The 19,080-nt window shown below is 41.0% G+C and overlaps 1 protein-coding gene and 1 long non-coding RNA gene across 5 annotated transcripts in view; one reads left to right on the top strand and one right to left on the bottom strand.

Annotated features, from left to right (window-relative positions):
• LOC140205967 (uncharacterized) overlaps positions 1–19,080 on the bottom strand; it is a 144,946-nt gene that overhangs the window by 91,224 nt on the left and 34,642 nt on the right. Inside the window, exon 2 of the long non-coding RNA XR_011888031.1 lies at positions 17,775–17,901. This is a non-coding gene — a long non-coding RNA (uncharacterized lncRNA). The remainder of the gene's footprint in view (positions 1–17,774; positions 17,902–19,080) is intronic.
• Positions 1–19,080, top strand: part of ror1 (receptor tyrosine kinase-like orphan receptor 1) — a 286,759-nt gene that overhangs the window by 245,020 nt on the left and 22,659 nt on the right. For all 4 annotated transcript variants that reach the window (XM_072273894.1, XM_072273893.1, XM_072273895.1 and 1 more), the window contains exons 5-6: positions 17,811–17,938; positions 18,672–18,989. In XM_072273894.1, coding sequence (XP_072129995.1) covers positions 17,811–17,938; positions 18,672–18,989 — 446 coding nt within the window. The remainder of the gene's footprint in view (positions 1–17,810; positions 17,939–18,671; positions 18,990–19,080) is intronic.

The following is a 19,080-nucleotide window of genomic DNA, read 5'->3' as shown; positions in this document are numbered from 1 at the left end:
AAAAACATTTGAAATAAACACACCAATAAATGTTAAAAACATTTCAAGAATACTGAAATATAAAATAGGTGTACAGTAAATTACCAAACAATTCTCTCGGCTCCTCATAGTCATTCACCCTCTTTGGAAATAATAAATTTGTCATTTCTGTGTCAGGTTTAAATGGCACAGCTTCACCAGGGGAATTCCCTGGTGTAATTGCTCAAAGATCATCACAGGTACCTGCTGCACCATTGGACTACATGAGGAGACCAATATAAACACAAGCATTTCTGGAGATGCTGGAAATCCAGAGCAACACACAATGCTGAAGGAACTCAGCAGGTCAGGCAGCATTTATGGAAATGAATAAACAGTTGATATTTCAGTCTAAGACCCTTCATCAGGACTGGAAGGTAAAGGGAGGGGGGAGATGCCAGAATAAGAAAATGGGAGGGGGAAAGGAGGACAAACCAGAAAGTGGTAGGTGAAGTTTGGTTGGCCTGGGTGGGGGGGGGTGGGAATGAAGTAAGAAGCTGGGAAGCGATAGGTGGAAAAGGCAAAGGGCTGGAGAAGAAGGAACCTGATAGGAGAGGAGAGGAGAGTGGGCTATTGGAGAAGGGGATGGAGGCAGGGCAGCAGGACGGGGTCAGAGGCAGGAGTCTAATGCTGGAGTGCAGAAGAGAAATGACCGGTGAGTAACAACCAGCATGTTTGGGAATATCCAATAAGTTCTGAGTCATAATTTTTCTTTATCAGACAATATTGGTTCTGCCCCCTAAATTGGAGTAGATTTAATACCTTTTGTGCATGGAGCAGGTATGATAGCTTTTACTATTTGTATTTTGTGTAATTGTTCTGTGCTGATTCTTTGAATAGTGAGTATTATGTTTTGTAACTTTAAAAAATTAAACTAATTCAAAGGAAGACATGGAAGTCCAAAATGTGGGTCTAACTTTGTGTGTACTTTAAATGAGGCACACACATATCATGTGGTAACAGATAATACACCAGATGCTATACAGTTTATAGATATTACTGGAACTATATAATTAAAAGAGAATAAAATATAAAAGGAAAATAAAAGGTGCCACACTTATCAAAGTTCAATCTCTTCGTGCACAAAAGCCGTTGGAGCTCAAGGACCTTCTTCTTCACCCTGCAACCCCCTCGGACCACCTCGACCGGCTGCCTGGGACCAACAACGGTGGTCGACCAGACGCTCCACACGAGTCCGTCTCCGTCTCCTCGCCGAACGTCCCGCTCAGGGTCCGACCCCATTAGCGGACTCACAGCACCTGGTCCATCCTCTGTCTCGCTCTCCCGCCTTCTTCTCCCAAACCCCGTGCATACAGTATCTTCAAATACACCAACACCATAACAACTATCCCAATTGGTTAATAGCACTTACTTATCACACTCTAAAGGAAAAACAAGCTGCTAGCACAAACTTTCTCAGCGTTTAACACAACAAAGCCGCATTCCCCAGATTAACATAACAAAGACGCCATTTTAATTAGCCTCCGCAGTAACATAAAAGTCGAAACCCCCTTACATATTATATAATACAACTACTACATACAGACATCCACAGCATAGTAAATTTTAAATGATCGCATTCAGGCCTAAAGATTTAATGGCCATAGAGGATTTCTTACTCTTGTGGGATAAAGCCTTTCCTGTCAAGATGGTGGAGGTCACTCTGCTTGGCAGGTGAGACTTGTGGCTGTGAAACAACCTCAGGTTCTGGAGCCTCCTTTGTGGTGGTTGTAGGAGACTGCAGTAAGTGGCTCTGACAGCAGTAGCTACCTTTCTTCTCCCTTTTACTTCCTTTAGTTAGTGTACCTTGACCATGGGAAGGTGCATTTAGTTCACTGTATTCTCTTATTTGTCCTTCCTTTACGATCTGATCTCTCCTCTTGGTTCCCACATCCACAATATCCTCTGATGAACCCTCTGTTTTTGTATCTGCATTGACTCCTTTCTTTTTGGCCTTCTATTCATCCAGCTGGGCTTTGGTCTTTGCATCTACTTTTATAAACAGCTTTTTGTCTCCCACTTTAAGCTCGTACAATAACCTTAATACATGCAGAGTAGATTCTGGTTCCTTACACTCACAAAAGCTGAATGCTTGCAACTTTCCTGAAGCTCTTTGAACTCTCTTCCAGTTTAAAAATGTACCACATTTCACAAGTAACTGCCTGATTAACATATCGGAAGCTTTCTCAAATATGTTGCCTACAAAAACTGTCGTAGTCATATCACTTCTTTCATCACTTTCCACACTTCCTCTGAGCAGCATGGTCCTTCCTTAGTGCAATATGCTTTCCAACCAGAGGCACAGAGGTTGGCACCAATACCTCAACACCTGTTTGTCCTCTGTTGGGCAACAGTTCATGGTGTACAGCATGGAGACAGAAGATGTGGTATGCAAATAATGGATGGATCGCTAATAAAGTTGTAGTTGTCTCAGCCAATCATGCCCCACAGTGCTGGTCCTCCTGGTTTTACCATATACAAGTTTAATAAGTTCAATGTGGCTTGTTGGTTGTTGTATTTCACTGTTACAAACGTCATTCCCACAGAAGTTATCTTTTCTCTAGTATAAGTTTTTAGCAGGCTTCATTTTGGTATCTTTAAAATGCTGTTCAAACTCATTTTGTGGAATGACTGAAGCAGCTGAACCAGTGTCCAATTCCGTTTGAATTAATTTGCTGTGTACTTCTGGCATAAGCCATATTGTTTGTCTATTGCTAATTTTCACACGGTAAATCGTAAGGCTACACTGTGCTGCGTCACTCTCATCATTATCAGATTTTTCAACAGCGTGCAGATTAGTGCTCTTTTTGAAACTGCAAATTGATTTTTTATCTTTTTCTCTTCTCTGTGCAGTTCATTTATTTTTGTCTGCCCAACATACTCTTTATATATATGTCCTACTCTGTTGCATTTTCTGTAAGTTTCTCCTTTAAATCTGCTTTGGTCTGTTGTGTCCCTGCCACAATGATAACACAATTTGTTTGGCCAGGTGGGTTTCAGTTTTGTTTACACTTACTTTCACTCCTGACTGCAATTCAATCATGACTCTGCAGATTCCATTGAAACAGCATTTTCAACTGCTCTTTTGAATGTAAGTTGTGCTTCATTAGGGGCTGCTTTTTGAATGCTTTGTTGTAAGATTCCACAAACTAAATGATCTCTAAGTGCATCTTTGTGTGGGGCTTTGCTTCAATTTGTTGGTTCCATCACCAGCCTTATTGCAACAAGTAATCCCAGGTATCTCAACCTGATAATCTCATTGGGTGCAAGAGATCATTCAATCCATTAGACCTATTCTGGTTCCAAGGGGAGCAACCTTATTATTAATTTTCCTTTTGTAGCACACAATGTGCTCTTTCTCTAACATGCTTATTGACTCCCCTTTGATTCTCTTGGCCTTAACCTACATTAACCAAAATTACAGTAGCCAAGTAATCTACCATGTCTTTGGAGACCAGATTATCCTGAGAAAACCTACATAGTCACAGAGAGAACATGCATACACTACATGGACAACAACTGTGATCTGAATTGAACAGTTTGTTTGGCCAGGCTGGTTTCAGTTCCTGCAACTGTGAGACAGCACCAATCACGCTTAAACTTGACTAATGTCATATATATATTTAGATGCCTTCCCATTGTCCATTTATTTACTGTACAGTAATATTTATCAAAAGGTAACAAAAATTACAGGGGGATCTTGATTAGCTATGTAAACGGGCTGAAGAATGAGAAATGGTGTTTCATTCAGATATGGTCAATGTATTGCATTTTGGAAAGTCAAAACAAGGTAGAACTTTCACAGTGAATGGTAGGGTCCCGGAGATTGTTGTAGACACAGGAATGCTGGATTACAAGACATGGTTTCATGAAGGTGGAATAACATGTCAATAGTAAGGTGAAGAAGGTTTTTGGCACACTGGCCTTCAGGGCACTGAATCCAGTAGTTTGGAGATTATGTTACAGTAGTACAAGATGCTGGTGAGGTCACATTTAGAGTACCATGTTCAGTTCTGTTCAACCTGCTAGAGGAAAGATGCTATTAAACTGGAAAGAGAGCAGAAAAGATTTATAAGGATGTTGCCAGAACTCAAGGGACTGAATTATAGGGAGAGATTAGACATGTGAGGACAGTTTTCCTTGGAGCATAGGAAACTGATAGGGATGTATAAAATCACAAGGGGCAAGATGCAGTGAATGCCCTCAATCTTTTACCCAGGGCTGGGGAAGTCAAGGATTAGAGGGTATAGGTTTAAGGCAAGAGGGCAAAGTTTTAAAAGGAACTTGAGGGGCAACTTTTCTTAACACAGAGGGTGGTATGTATTGGGAATGAGGCTGCCAGAGGAAGTGATTGAACCAGAGATCCATGAGCCAGTCCTCATCGGAAGATCAAAGTTGGAGAGGGTAAGCAACTTTAAATTCCTGGGTGTTATTATTTCGAAGGACCTGTCCTGGGCCCAGCACGTAAGCGCAATTATGAAGAAAGCTTCCAGTTTAAGATGGGGCTAGTGACTAATTATCGGCGGCAAATAAAACAAAGAAAACCACTAAATACTTATTAATAAGACTTTATTAATAATGATCACTGCTAACAATAGAAAGACAAGAAAGAGTTGAGGTGAGCGGAAGCAGAGGCATCCCCGAGAGTGAGGAAAGACCTGATGTTTCATCGATTTGAGCACTGGACCGAATGGGAAATGCCAGGTATGTGCCAAATGGTGCCAGCAGGATACAAGCTCTGAGTGGTCTCGGTACCCTGATGTTTCATTGATTTAAGTGCTGGGCTGAATGGGAAAGGTCAGGTACAGGTGGAATTGTGCCAGGGGTGCAGGATCTAGAGTGGTCCAAGAGCAAGGGCTGACCCGATGTTTCATCGATTTAAGCACTGGGTCGAATTGTAAAGGTTGGGTACAGGCCAAATTGTGGGTATGAGCTGAATCATGGTGGCAGGGTCAAGGTACTTAGGCAGTCTAAGAGCGAGGAGCGACCTGATGCCTGGATGATTTAAGCGCTGGGCCAGAATGAAAAGGTCAGGGTGTTGGGACAGTAAGTGAGGGATGGACCAGTTCTGCTCGTTGCTCTGTGACACTTACTCAGTTCTGCGCTGACTGAGGCTGTGGCCTGCTCCTACTGTGGTGATGCCTGGCTTCGTGTCTGTGGTCTCACAATCTTTACTCGACTCTGCACTAAATTGAGGCTGTGGCCTGCTCCTACTGCGGTGATGCCTGGCATCGTGTCTTTTGTAAAATTTTGGTTCTGAATGCTGTTTGCTTACTTTTATTGTTTGCATGATTTGTTCTTTTCTCTCTCTGCACATTGGGTGTTTGACGGTCTTTTTTAATGAGTTCTTTTGGGTGTCTTTATTTTATGGCTGCCTGTAAGGACACCTATCTCAAAATTATATAATGTATTTATACTTTGATAACAAATGTACTTTGAACTTTGAGCACTGCAGTGCCTCTACTTCCGTAGGAATTTGTGAAGATTCGGCATGGCATCTAAAACTTTCACAAATTTCTATTGATGAGTAGTGGAGAATATATTGACTGACTGCATCACAGTGTTGAACGAAAAATCCGACAAAAAGTAGTGGATACGGCCTAGTCAATCATGCGTAAAGCCCTCCCCACCATTGAGCACATCTACATGAAATGTTGTTGTAGGAAAGCAGCAAACATCATCAGAAACCCCCATTGCCAGGTTCAGGAACAGTTAGTACCCCTCACCCTTCAGGTTCTTGAACCAAAGGGGATAACTTCACTCCACTTCATCATTGAAATATTCCCACAGCCTATGGATTTATTTTCAAGTACTCTTCATCTCATGTTCTCAATATTTATTGTTTATTGGTGTTTTATTATTATTTCTTTCTTTTTGCATTTGCACGATTTGTGTCTTTTGCACACTGGTTGAACGTCCAAGTCGATGTGGTCTTTCATTGATTCTGTGATGGTCATTATTCTATTTCGGATTTACTGAGTATGCCCACAAGAAAATGTCCACAAGTATTGTATATGGTGACATATCAAAGGTTCAAAGGTTCATTTTGTTATCAAAGTACAGTATACAAATCAGAAATTCTTCAATTCTCTGGGTAGCCATGAAACCAAGAAAGAAAGGTAGCACGTCATCAACCCCCAAATCCCACCTCCCCACAAAAAGAAATGAACAGATAAGGAGCGGGCAGATACACCCCAAAATCCCTCCTCATGGACAAAAACTGAGCAAAACAGTTCAGGCACATTGACCCCCAAATCCATCCTCCCACACAAAAATATGAACAAAACAGATCAGGCACATCAACCCCAAAACCCTCCTTCCACACAAAAATCGAGCAAAATAGATCAGGCACGTTGACCTCCAAATTCCCCTCCTCTCACAAAAATAAAACGAGAAGATCAGGCGAGAAAACACAGAACATAAAAGTTATCAGACTGAAAAAAAAATTTTATAGTCCAGATCCACATTCAAAATGCAGAAAAATCCTGGACAACACTCTCTGCAGTGGCAGGCTTTCCCCTCTCTGATAGTGCATTAGAGCGATCAAAAGACAGGCAGCCAGTGCTCACCTTCCACACTCACTTTGATGCTTCAAATGCCCTCATCACTTTAGTTAGCAAACGATGGGGTCTTTAATGCACACTGCTTCTGCCTCTTGGAATCCTGTCAGAAACTGCACAGTGCTGGAACACCCAAACCATCTCCAAACTGCAAAATACAGTCTCTAACAGTTCTAGACTTGCCTTGACGCTTCAATCACTTTAATGGACAAACGATGGAAGCTTTATTCGGTGAAATGGGGTCAAACATTGGTTCCTGCGCCATCTTGCAGGCTTCTTTCCACAAGGTGCACGCATGCTGCCGCTGCCTCTGCCTCCTGGAATCTCGGAGACTGCAGAGCGCTGAAGCACCCAAACGATCTCCAAACAGCAAACACGGTCGCCAACAGTTCCAGAATCACATTTAAGATGAGAAACAAATAAAAGACATAAAAGAAGTGAAAAAGATGGTTCCATGATCTATCCGGAAGATGTTGACCAAAGGAGCATTGTATGCAGTCGCCAAAATACATGTATTTTGTTAATAAATTTACTTCGAACTTTGAGAGACCATACATATCAATTTAAAAAATACCATTAGATAGGAAAAGTTCAGAAAGTTAGGGGCCAAACAGGGGAAATTGGACTAGCCTAAATTAACATCTTGGTCAGTATGGACTGATTGGCCTGTTTCCATGCTGTATGAATCTATGACCAACACAAAATAGTTACTACAATTCATACCAGCTCTCCAAATTGAAGTCCAGAGTTAAGCCCAAAAATACAATCCAATCAAAATAAGATTTTGATCAAAAGTGGGTTGATTGAGATACCTGGACTTGTTCTGTTAAAGTAAACCAAGGACTTGAGCATTACAATATTGATAGCAGTTGATGTGAGACAGATTCATAAATATTTTAATTAATAAATGGTAAATTACTAGTGTAATCTGACATAATCAGATATGAATTCCAATTGCAATCAATACCCGTAATCTTTCAATCTTTGGCTGTTTTGACTCAAGCATCTACAGCTCCTGATATTAGTATACATTTTCTTAATAAATGACTGCAGTCCGCAAGACTTTGCTGAAATATTGCTGCTGTTTGTGGGATTGAATTTTGCAGAGCAGGAATGCAGTGTCTTTGATCTGCTTTATGCTGATCTAAACCAGAATGATGGCAGTGTTGCAATTAGTCCCAGAACCTCCTGGGCTAAGAGGAGAAGAACGAAATAATTTAAGGACTCCTGCTCCTTATTGTCATTCAATGACCCTTGTTGGAACATTACCTTTATGGATTCCTGGTGAGATCACACTTACATTGTTGGGAAAAAAATAGCTGACGTTCATCCTCGAAGCCCATACATAATGAAGAGGCGCTTAGTTAAAGTTTTGGAGGTCATTTGTGCCACTATACTCCAGCGTTTTAGTGTCTTCAGAGCAGAATGAGGAAACTGGAGAAGGAAGATTGTTGTCTATGTCAACTAGCCGTATCACCTGCATGCCAGTGCATTTATTTTAATATATTTTTTATTTTGATGAACACAATTGAACATTATCAAAACAAAGGGATTAGATACAAATTACTACACTTTGTTTTCAATATTAACAATTCCATTATGTATACTTTCTGTTTTTAATATGTTGAGATTAAGTTAAACGTGAAAGTTCTGATGGGACTGAATGTTCATTTGATGGATTTTTAAAACATTCTTTTGTCCATTTAACAAAGGTTAAGCAAGTGCTGGACATAATGCCATAACAAGTGGTGTTTCTGACCTCTACTCTGGTCAAAAATAATGTCTTGCCTTTAGTGCTCTTAATTGATTCTGTCAGAAAGAAAGTTAAAATTACTGCGCCATAATTATTTATAAATGAGTCAGTATTGGATGTGGGAGCAGGGATAAGGATATTAAATTTTGTTCCCTCATGCAGACTTGACTGATGGCTCTGCATTGGTCACTTACACTTTGTAATACTTTTAATAATATCATTTTTGCACTTCTAATGTAAATTATACAAAGTCAGGCAATAGTTGGAACTTATTACAAACTATCGAAGGATATACAGTAGCATAGAAGGAGGCTGTTCACCCAGTGTTCCTGTGCCAGGTCTTTTAGTATCAGATACATTGGCTGTTTTTTTCCCCAAATCCTTGCAACTTGCTTCTTCTCAACGAATTATCTTTTGGGGGTTACAGTTGAATCTAATTTCATCACTCTTTAACATAGATTATTCAGCAGTGCTTTTTGTTGTACAAAAAGAAATTGTCGTCCTAGACCTTTTGCTGATCACTGTAAATCTGAGCCATTCACAAATGAAAAGGGGTCCTTCCTCCCTCCTCAGTTACAACACCCTCTAATTTTGGATGCCACCACAAAATATTTTTTGTGCTGCATAGAGCCCATAGTAACAATTATTTCGTTCTCCTTTATACTTGTGTACAGGAAATGACATTAAACAATCATGAATCTTGAAATGCATAAGTCATAAGAGAACTTTGCCAGAAGATTATGACTCACCAAAAAGCTGGCTAACGTACTTCAGAATGCTGAAGTTTGGTTTGTCTCTCTTGTTCTCACAAGTTACTTCAAAGTTTATTGTTTATGTAATAGATACATAATAAGAATAAACCAACTTAGTTCCCCTCAGCTGTTCTACTTCTGCTCCTCACAGAAGGAAGTATGCTGTCTTATATCAAACCCCAAATCAAACTCTTATTCACCTTCTGTATTCTGGGACAAATGGAAATGGGCAGTGAAAGCTTGTTTTAAAAGGAACATTCACATTATGTAACAAGTCAGTGAAAGTAAATAAAATGTCCCTGCCACAAGCTCATGCATTACAAACGACACAAGAAAGCAGAATGTTTGTGGTTCTTACTAGTTCCATTTCAACCACTGAAGCTGATTACTTCTCACAACTTTTGCCGTGTTTAGTGAGCAATCAGTTACTACAACTGACAGTTTCTAAACAGGTTATGGGGAAGGTTAAGTCTCATTATGAAACATGGAGTAATTGGATATGTGGATTGAAATACCAACAGTTTCAATTTGAGTTAATTATGTGTTTTCTAAGGTTGAAAATTTACACTGTGGGAACCAGATTTTGGGAACTGTTTTAAGACCATAAGACACAGGAGCAGAATCAGACACTTTGGCCCATTGAATCTGCTCCACCAGTCAATCATGGCTGATCCTCTTTTCCTCTCCTCAGCCCAACTCCCCAGCCTTCTCCCCATAACATTTGATGCTACGTCCAATCAAGAACCTGTCAAGTTCTGCCTTAAATACACCCAACCTGGCTTCCACAGAATCTGTGGTATTAAACTCCACAAATTGTCCACCCTTTGGCTAAAGAAATTTCTCTGCATCTTTGTTTAAATGGGCAGCCCTCTACCCTCAAGCTGCGGCCTCTTGTCCTGGACAAACCCACCATGGGAAACATCCTTTCCACGTCTACTCTCTCTCGGCCTTTCAATATTCGAAAGGCTTCAGTGAGGTCACCCCTCCCAATTCTTCTAAATTCCAGCGAGTACAGACTCAGGGCCATCAAACATTTCTCATATGCTAATCGTTTCATTCTTGGAATCATCCTTGTGAACCTCCTCTTAAACCTTTCCAATGCCAGCACATCTTTTCTTAGCCCAAAACAGTTCACAATACTCAAGGCGAGGCCTCACCAGTGCCTTATAAAGCTTCAGCATCACATCCCTGCTCTTATATTATGGACCTCTTGAAATGAATGCTAACATTGCATTTGCCTTCCTCACCACTGACTCTACCTGCAGATTAACCTTTACGGTGTTCTGCACAAGGACTCCCAAGTCCCTTTACAGCTCAAATTTTTGGATTTTCTCCCCGTTTAGAAATAGTCTGTACATTTATTTCTACTACCAAAGTGCATGACCATTTCATTTGCACTCTCTTGCCCATTCTCCTAATCTGCCTAAGTCCTTCTGCAGCCTACCTGTTTCCACAACACTACCTGCCCCTCCACCAGTCTTCGTATCATCTGCAAACCTGGCAACAAAACTGTCTATTCCATCATTTAAATAATTGATATACAGCATAAAAAGAAGTGGTCCCACCACTGACCCCTGCAGAACATCACTAGTCACCGGCAGCAAACCAGAAAAGAATCCTTTTATTCCCACTCACTGCCTCCTACCAATCAGCCAGTGCTCGAAACATGTTAGTAACTTTCCTGTAATGCCACGGGCTCTTAACTTGGTAAGCAGCCTCATGTGTGGCAACTTGTCAAAGGCCTTTTGAAAGTCCAAATATACAACATCCACTGTATCCCCTTTATCTATCCTACTTGTAATCTCCTCAAAGAATTCCAAGAGGTTCGTCAGGCAAGATTTTCCCTTACGGAAACCATGATGACTCTGTCCTATCTTGTCCTGTGTCACCAAGTACTCCATAACCTCATCCTCAACAATTGATTCCAACATCTTCCCAACCACTGAGGTCAGGCTAACTGGTCAATAATTTTCTTTCTGCTGCCTTCCTCCTTTTTTAAAAATTGGAGTGACATTTACAACATTGCAGCCCTCTGGCACCATGCCAGAGTCTAATGATTACTAAAAGCCTCCACAGTCTCTACCGCTACCTCTTTTTTACATACTTGAAAAAGCTACCTCTTTTTTACATACTTGAAAAAGCTTTTACTATCCACTTTGATGCTGTTTGCTAGCTTGCTGTCATATTTCATCTTTTCCCTCCTAATGATTCTTTTAGTTGCTCCTGTAGGGTTTTAAAAGCTTTCCATTCCTGTTTTCCCACTAAATTTTGCTTTGTTGTATGCCCTCTCTTTACTTTTACCTTACATTTGACTTCCCTTGTCAGCCACTGTTGTAATATTTTGCCATTTGAGTATTTCTTTGTTTTTGGAATACATCTATCCTGCACCTTCCTCATTTTTCCCAGAAACTCACGCCATTGCTGCTCTGCTGTCATACCTGCCAGCATCTCCTTCCAATTTACTTTGTCCAACTCCTTTCTCATACTACTGTAACTTCCTTAACTGCACTGAAATACTGCTACACCAGACTTTACTTTCTCCCTATTTCAAGTTGAACTCAATCATATCGTGATCATTGTCTCATAAGGGTTGTTTTACCTTAAGCTCCCTAATCACCTCTGGTTCATTACATAACACCCAATCCAGTATAGCTGATCCCCTAGTAGGCTCAATGACAAACTGCTCCAAAAAGCCATCTCGTGGGCATTCAACAGACTCACTCCCTTGAGATCCACTTCCAACGTGATTTTCCCAATCAATGTGCATGTTGAAATCTCCCAAGACTATCATAACATTGCCCTTTTGACATGCCGTTTCTATTTCCCGTTGTAGTTTGTGGTACACTTAGAAACATAGAAAACCTACAGCACAATACAGACCCGTCAGCCTACAAAGCTGTGCTGAACATGTCCCTAACCTAGAACTATCCAGGCTTTATCTATATCCCTCTATTTTACTAAGCTCCATGTAGCCATCCAGGAGTCTCTTAAAAGATCCTATCATTTTCGCCTCCACCGCCGCCGCCAGCTGCCCATTCCACGCACTCACCACTCTCTGCGTTAAAAAAGAACTTACCCCTGACATCTCCTCTGTACCTACTTCTAAGCACCTCAAAATTATACCCTCTTATGCTAGCCATTTCAGCCCTGGGGAAAGCCTCTGAATATCCACACGATCAGTGCCTCTCATTATCTTGTACACCTCTATCAGGTCACCTGTCATCCTCCGTCGCTCCAAGGAGAAAAGGCCGAGTTCACTCAGCCTATTCTCATAAGACATGCTCCCCAATCCAGGCAACATCCTTGTAAATCTCCTCTGCACCCTTTCTATGGTTTCCACGTCTTCCCTGTAGTGAGGCAACCAGAAATGAGCACAATACTCCAAGTGGGGTCTGACCAGGGTCTTATATAGCTGCAACATTACCTCTTGGCTCTTAAACTCAATCCCATGATTGATGAAAGTCAATGCACCGTATGCCTTCTTAACCACAGAGTCAACCTGAATAGCAGCTTTGAGTGTCCTATGGACTCGGATCCCAAGATCCCTCTGATCCTCCACATTGCCAAGGGCCTTATCATTAATGCTATATTCTGCCGTCATATTAAACCTACCAAAATGAACCACCTTACTCTTATCTGGGTTGAAGTCCATCTGCCACTTCTCAGTCCAGTTTTGCATCTTATCAATGTCCCATTGTAACCTCTGATAGCCCTCCACACTATCCACAACATGCCCAACCTTTGTGTCATCAGCAAATTTACTAACCCATCCCTCCACTTCTCATCCAGGTCATTAAAAAAATCACAAAGAGTAGGGGTCCCAGAACAGATCCCTGAGGCACACCACTGGTCATTGGTCTCCATGTAGAATATGACCTGTCTACAACCATCCTTGCCTTATGTGAGCAAGCCAGTTCTGGATCCACAAAGCAATGTCCCCTTGGATCCCATGCCTCCTTACTTTCTCAATAAGCCTTGCATGGGGTACCTTATCAAATGCCTTGCTGAAATCCACATACACTACATCTGCTGCTCTACGACCTGCCTTTGTCAAAGCCATGCTGACTATTCCTAATCATATTATGTCTCTCCAAATGTTCATAATTTCTGCCTCTCAGGATCTTTTCCATCAACTTACCAACCACTGAAGTAAGACTCACTGGTCTATAATTTCCTGGGCTGTCTCTAATCCCTTTCTTGAATAAGGGAACAACATCCGCAACCCACCAACCCTCTGGAACCTCTCCCGTCCCCATTGATGATGTAAAGATCATTGCCAGAGGCTCAGCAATCTACTCCCTTGGCCTCCCACAGTAGCCTGGGGTATATCTCGTCCGGTCCCGGAGACTAATCCAACTTGATGCTTTCCAAAAGCTTCAGCACATCCTCTTTCTTAATGTCTATATGCTCTCAAGCTTTTCAATCCGCTGTAAGTCAACCTTATAATCACCAAGATCCTTTTCTGTAGTGAATACTGAGGCAAAGTATTCATTAAGTACCTCTGCTATCTCCTCCAGTTCCATACACTCTTTTCCACTGTCACACTTGATCACGACTTATCCTCTTGCTCTTCACATACTTGTAGAATGACTTGGGGTTTTCTTTAAACCTGCTTGCCAAGGCCTTCTCATGGCCCCTTCTAGTTCTCCTAATTTCATTCTCAAGCTCCTTCCTGCTAGCCTTATAATTTTCTGGATCTCTATCATTATCGTATTTTTTGAACCTTTCGTAAGCTTTTCTTCTTGACTAGATTTTCAACAGCCTTTGTACACCATGGTTCCTGTACCCTACCATCCTTTCCCTGTCTCATTGGAATGTACCTATGCAGAATTCCACGCAAATATCCCCTGAACATTTGCTACATTTCTGCTGTACATTTCCCTGAGAACATCTGTTCCCAAGTTATGCTTCCAAGTTCCTGCCTGATAGCATCATATTTTCCTTACTCCAGTTAATCCCTTTCCTAACTTGTCTGTTCCTGTTCCTCTCCAATGCTATGGTAAAGGAGATAGAACTGTGATCACTATCTCCAAAATGCTCTCCCACTGAGAGACCTGACACCTGACCAGGTTCATTTCCCAATACCAGATCAAATACAGCCTCTCCTCTTGTAGGCTTATCTACAATAATGTGTCAAGAAACCTTCCTGAACACACCTAACACACTCCAACCCATCTAAACCCCTTGCTCTAGGGAGATGCCAATCAATATTTGGGAAATTAAAATCTCCCACCACGACAACCCTATTACTATTACACCGTTCTAGAATCTGCCTCCCTGAATACCTCTCAATATCACTGTTACTGTTGGGTGGTCTATAAAAAAAACACCCAGTGGAGTTATTGACCCCTTCCTGTTCCTAACTTCCACCCACAAGTCCTTTCTGAAGCACCTAAAGCCTGGCACTCTAAGTAACCATTCCAGCCTCTGAGCCATCCAAGTCTCTGTAATGGCCATTAAATCATAGCTCCAAGTACTGATCCACGCTCTAAGCTAATCCACTTTGTTCATGATGCTTCTTGCATTAAAACAGACACACCTCAAACCATCAGTCTGAGTGCATCCCTCCTCTATCACCTGCCTATCCTCCCTCTCACACTGTCTCCAAGCTTTCTGTATTTGTAAGCCCACTGCCCTTTCTTCCGTCTCTTCAGTTCGGTTCCCACCACCCCAGCAATTCTAGTTTAAACTCTCCCGATAGCCTTTGCAAACTTCCCTGCCAGGATATTGGTCCCCCTCACATTCAAGTGCAACCCGTCGTTTTTGTACAGGTCACACCTGCCCCGAAAGGGATCCCAATGATCCAGAAATCTGAATCCCTGCCCTCTGCGCCAATCCCTCAGCCACGCATTTATCCTCCAGCTCACTCTATTCCTATACTCACTGGCACAGGCAGTAATCCTGAGATTTCTGCCTTTGGGGTCCTGCTTCTCAACTTCCTTCCTAACTTACTGTAGTCTGTTTTCACGACCTTCTCCCTTTTCCTACCTATGTCTTTGGTACCAATATGTACCACGACTTCTGGCTGTTCACCTTCCCACTTCAGGATATCATGGATGCAATCAGAAACACCCCGGACCCTGGCAACTGGGAGGCAAACTACCATCCGTGTTTCTTTCCTACGTCCACAGAATCGCCTCTCTGACTCCCTAACTATACAGTCCCCTATTACTGCTGCCTTCTTCCTTTCCCTACCCTTATGAGCTACAGGGCCAGACTCTGTGCCAGAGGTTCAGCCACTGTTGCTATCCCAAGATAGGTTGTCTGCACCCCCCCCCCCCAACAGTACTCAAACAGGAGTACTTATTGTTAAGGGGGACAGCTACAGGGGTACTCTGTTATTACCCCTCTTAACCTAGTTCTCCTCCTTTTTCCCCGTAACCCTTGACGCCCTGACAAATAAATGACCCATCAATTTCCAGTTGATGACTTGGCCTCCACAGCTTTCTGTGGCAAAGAATCCCACAGAGTCACTACCATCTGGCTGAAGAAACTGATCATCTCTTCTAAATGGACATCACTGTGATCTCCTGTCCTAGACACCCCCCCCCCCCACCTACTATAGGAAACATTCTCTTCACATCTATTCTACCTGCCCTTTCAATATTAGATAGGTTTCAGTAAGATTCCCCCACCTCATTCTTCTAAACTCCAGTGAGTATATGCCCAGAACCATCAAATGCATGACATACATTAACCCTTTCATTCCCAGAATCATTCTTGTGAACCTCCTCTGGACCCTCTCCAATGCTAACATGTCTTTTCTTAGATAGGAAGTCCAAAACTGCTAACAATACTCCAAGTGTGGTCAGACCAATGCCTTATAAAGCCTCAGCATTACATCCTTGCTTTTGTATTCTAGTCCTCTCAAAATGAATGCTAACACTGCATTTGCTTTCCTTACTACTGACTCAACCTGCAAGTTAATCTCTAAAGAACCTTGCACTAGGATTCCCAAGTCCCTTTGCACTTCAGATTCTTGAATTTTCTCCTTGTTTAGAAAATAGTCTGTGGCTTTATTCCTTCTACCAAAGTGCAGGACTAATCACTTCCCTGCACTATATTCCATCTGTCACTTCTCCCAGTCTAAGTCCTTTTGCAAACTCCCTGGATGTCTCAATATGTCATGATAACTTGCGTTCATCCACACATCCTTTCAAAAAGTAGAGGTCAAAATTATTTATTTTCTCTATTTGTTTCCAGTTGTTGGTCAACATTTATAGAGCTTTCTGCCTGATACATATCTTTCCAACTAATTTCCAAAATTTGGTCTTAAAAGGGTTGGGAAGATGAACAGCAATCAGGGGACTTCATGATAATGATATAAAAATTGAAAAGGGGCTGATCAATGTTCCCTCTAATTTGTAATGACAAGTGTGCACAAAAATCTTGTGCTGTGCAATTTTTTGCCCAGTGCAACAGCATGTGCACACTGACTTTAATAAATAGAGGTATTCATTTTAACAGCTAATGAAACACTATCAGTGAGAATTTTGATCTTAACTGGGTTTGATCGTTTTCACTCTCATTCATCTGCACTCTCACAAAATATATGAAGTAAATCCGTAGCAGGTAGTGAAGGATTTTCTCGCTGGAGCTTTTGCACACCGTCCATATGTGATTTGTTTGCTAAATGACGCTTTGAAAAGTCAAGTTTCCAAATATCACTCCACTTCTTCCCACTTGCAAATTCTGCAGCAACTTTTGCATCGCAACAATACACGCAGTTAACACTAGTTTCTGTATTGTACGTAAATATTTCTAGTAGCTGTATGTTCCTGACCTCATGAGCTTTCAATGTAGCAGATTCTACTGTTTCATTAAGCCATTCCGCTTTAAATGAACTAGCAGTTCTTTTGCGCTTCACACCCTTTGTTTCTATGGAATTTGACATAGTGAATCTATAATTTTTAAAATAAAAACAGTATAAATAAGCCAGTATTAAAATCTGCAGGCAAATCATCGGAAACTCCATGTTGTCAACACCGTCTACATCAGAAAATGGAAAAGGAGACATGATTGTGCACGATCGTGAAATATACATAACATGCCAACGAGGTAGAGGGTGACAACCTTTTGTGCGCAGTTTAAATTCCTTTGTGCACAGACATTAGAGGGAACATTTCGGCTGATATGATGTTTTTAAATACATTCAAGAGACTTTTCAGGTGTGATCAGCTTACACAGCAATTTAAAGAGTAGAGAACATTTTCATAATCCTAATGAGATGAATGGCAAGTTATACTGTTTTAGATGATGCTAAGAAGATTCACTGCCACTGGATCTGCTTAGATTGTGCAACTACCTATAGGTTTTATAATGGTCCCTGTAATGATGCTTAAAGCAGTGTAATATTTAATTGTGAACAGACAGTTTGACAGTTTCTCTGGATATAGTCATAAGGATCACCAATCATATTAAAATGCCAGTAATTTCAGAGGGAACAGGGAGAATAACTGGGAAGGAAAAGAACTCCAATCCCTTAATGCAAGTATGAGCACTTAAAAGATTTTATTTTTTTTCTACAAGTGAAGAGAGCCAAAATTAGAAGCTCACTGAAATCCTTCGTTTTTTTAAGTGACTTATTTTTTTCAAAATGTTCTTCGATAGTTTCTGAACATTGAACGGTTTGAAATTGTTAAGAATTTTTTTGCAACAGTGCCCTCTATTGACCAGTAACTTGTGGCTTACCTTGAATTCAGTTCCAATTTTCCTTTCATCCTGCAGAGTTACATTTGAAGAAGATGGCTTTTGTCAGCCCTACAGGGGAATCGCCTGTGCAAGGTTCATTGCAAACAGCAGCATTTATGTGGACTCTCTACAGATGCAAGGAGAAATTGAAAACCAAATTACAGGTATAAGAAGGATAATAAATAAACTGTTCTTGTATTCACACATGCTTATAGTTGCCCTTCTAATTTCAATTTTTCAACAGTGCTGATTAAAAATTTTCAGATGGTTTCTGGAATTTGCTTAGTTAGGAAAAGTGCTGATTCATAATGGTGTATGGTTCTATCATTACTAGTCAACTTCCAGTGTCTTAACCAGATGACCATTCTAAATACACAAGCCTAGATCACAGAACAAAACAAATTTAGATACAAGATTAGAAAGCAAAGGTATACATATTCCTGCAGGCCTCATCGAAGAGCAGGCATGAGTGAAAACCCAGGATGATTATTTCCACTTTCTTTATTCTAAAAAGTTTTTAGTCAGTTTCAGGATTTCCCTTGCAATCTTAGTTGAGATAATAGATCCCAACAGAAAAACTCACTGTTGGTTTAAAAGTGTACGTGACACCTTAGTTACACAATTATTAGTGCATTTTCTCTAGTTATTTATAAAGGAGTAGTTGGATTATTTATGAGAAATTACAGTCAATTGAACATAATACTGTCTTTTTTTTACAAAACAGAACATCTTGCATAAATGCATCTGTGCTGATGAAGTTAGGAAAGAATCTCTGTAACTTTTAGTTTTCCACCATCTTGATTCAGGCTCTGCGTTGATTTCTCCTGTCTAATATAATTACTGTTGTTAATTTGGGAAACTTAAAACAGTAAATTATCTTTCTTATTTGTTCTGCAGCTGCTTTCACAATGATTGGAACCTCAAATCATCTAACTGACCGGTGTTCTCAGTTTGCCATCCCTTCACTCTGTCATTTTGCATTCCCATACTGTGATGATACAACGTCAATACCCAAACCTCGTGACCTCTGCAGAGATGAGTGTGAGATCCTGGAAAATGATCTGTGCAAGACTGAATATATCTTTGCCAGATCAAATCCTTTGATCCTAATGAGACTGAAGCTACCAAACTGTGAAGATCTCCCCATGCCAGACAGCCCGGAGGCAGCAAACTGCATGCGCATTGGAATTCCAATGGCAGAACCTATAAATAAGAGTAAGTAAACTTGACTAAAGGACAATATTCATAAAGTGCTAGTTTTGACAGCTGTCTTCAGAATATTGCTTTTACATTTTTCTCCTTTAAT

This window comes from Mobula birostris, chromosome 12 (assembly GCF_030028105.1).
Source record: "Mobula birostris isolate sMobBir1 chromosome 12, sMobBir1.hap1, whole genome shotgun sequence".
Lineage (NCBI taxonomy): Eukaryota > Metazoa > Chordata > Chondrichthyes > Myliobatiformes > Myliobatidae > Mobula > Mobula birostris.
The sequence above is the reverse complement of the archived record's forward strand: the minus strand, read 5'-3'. Positions and strand labels throughout refer to the sequence as shown.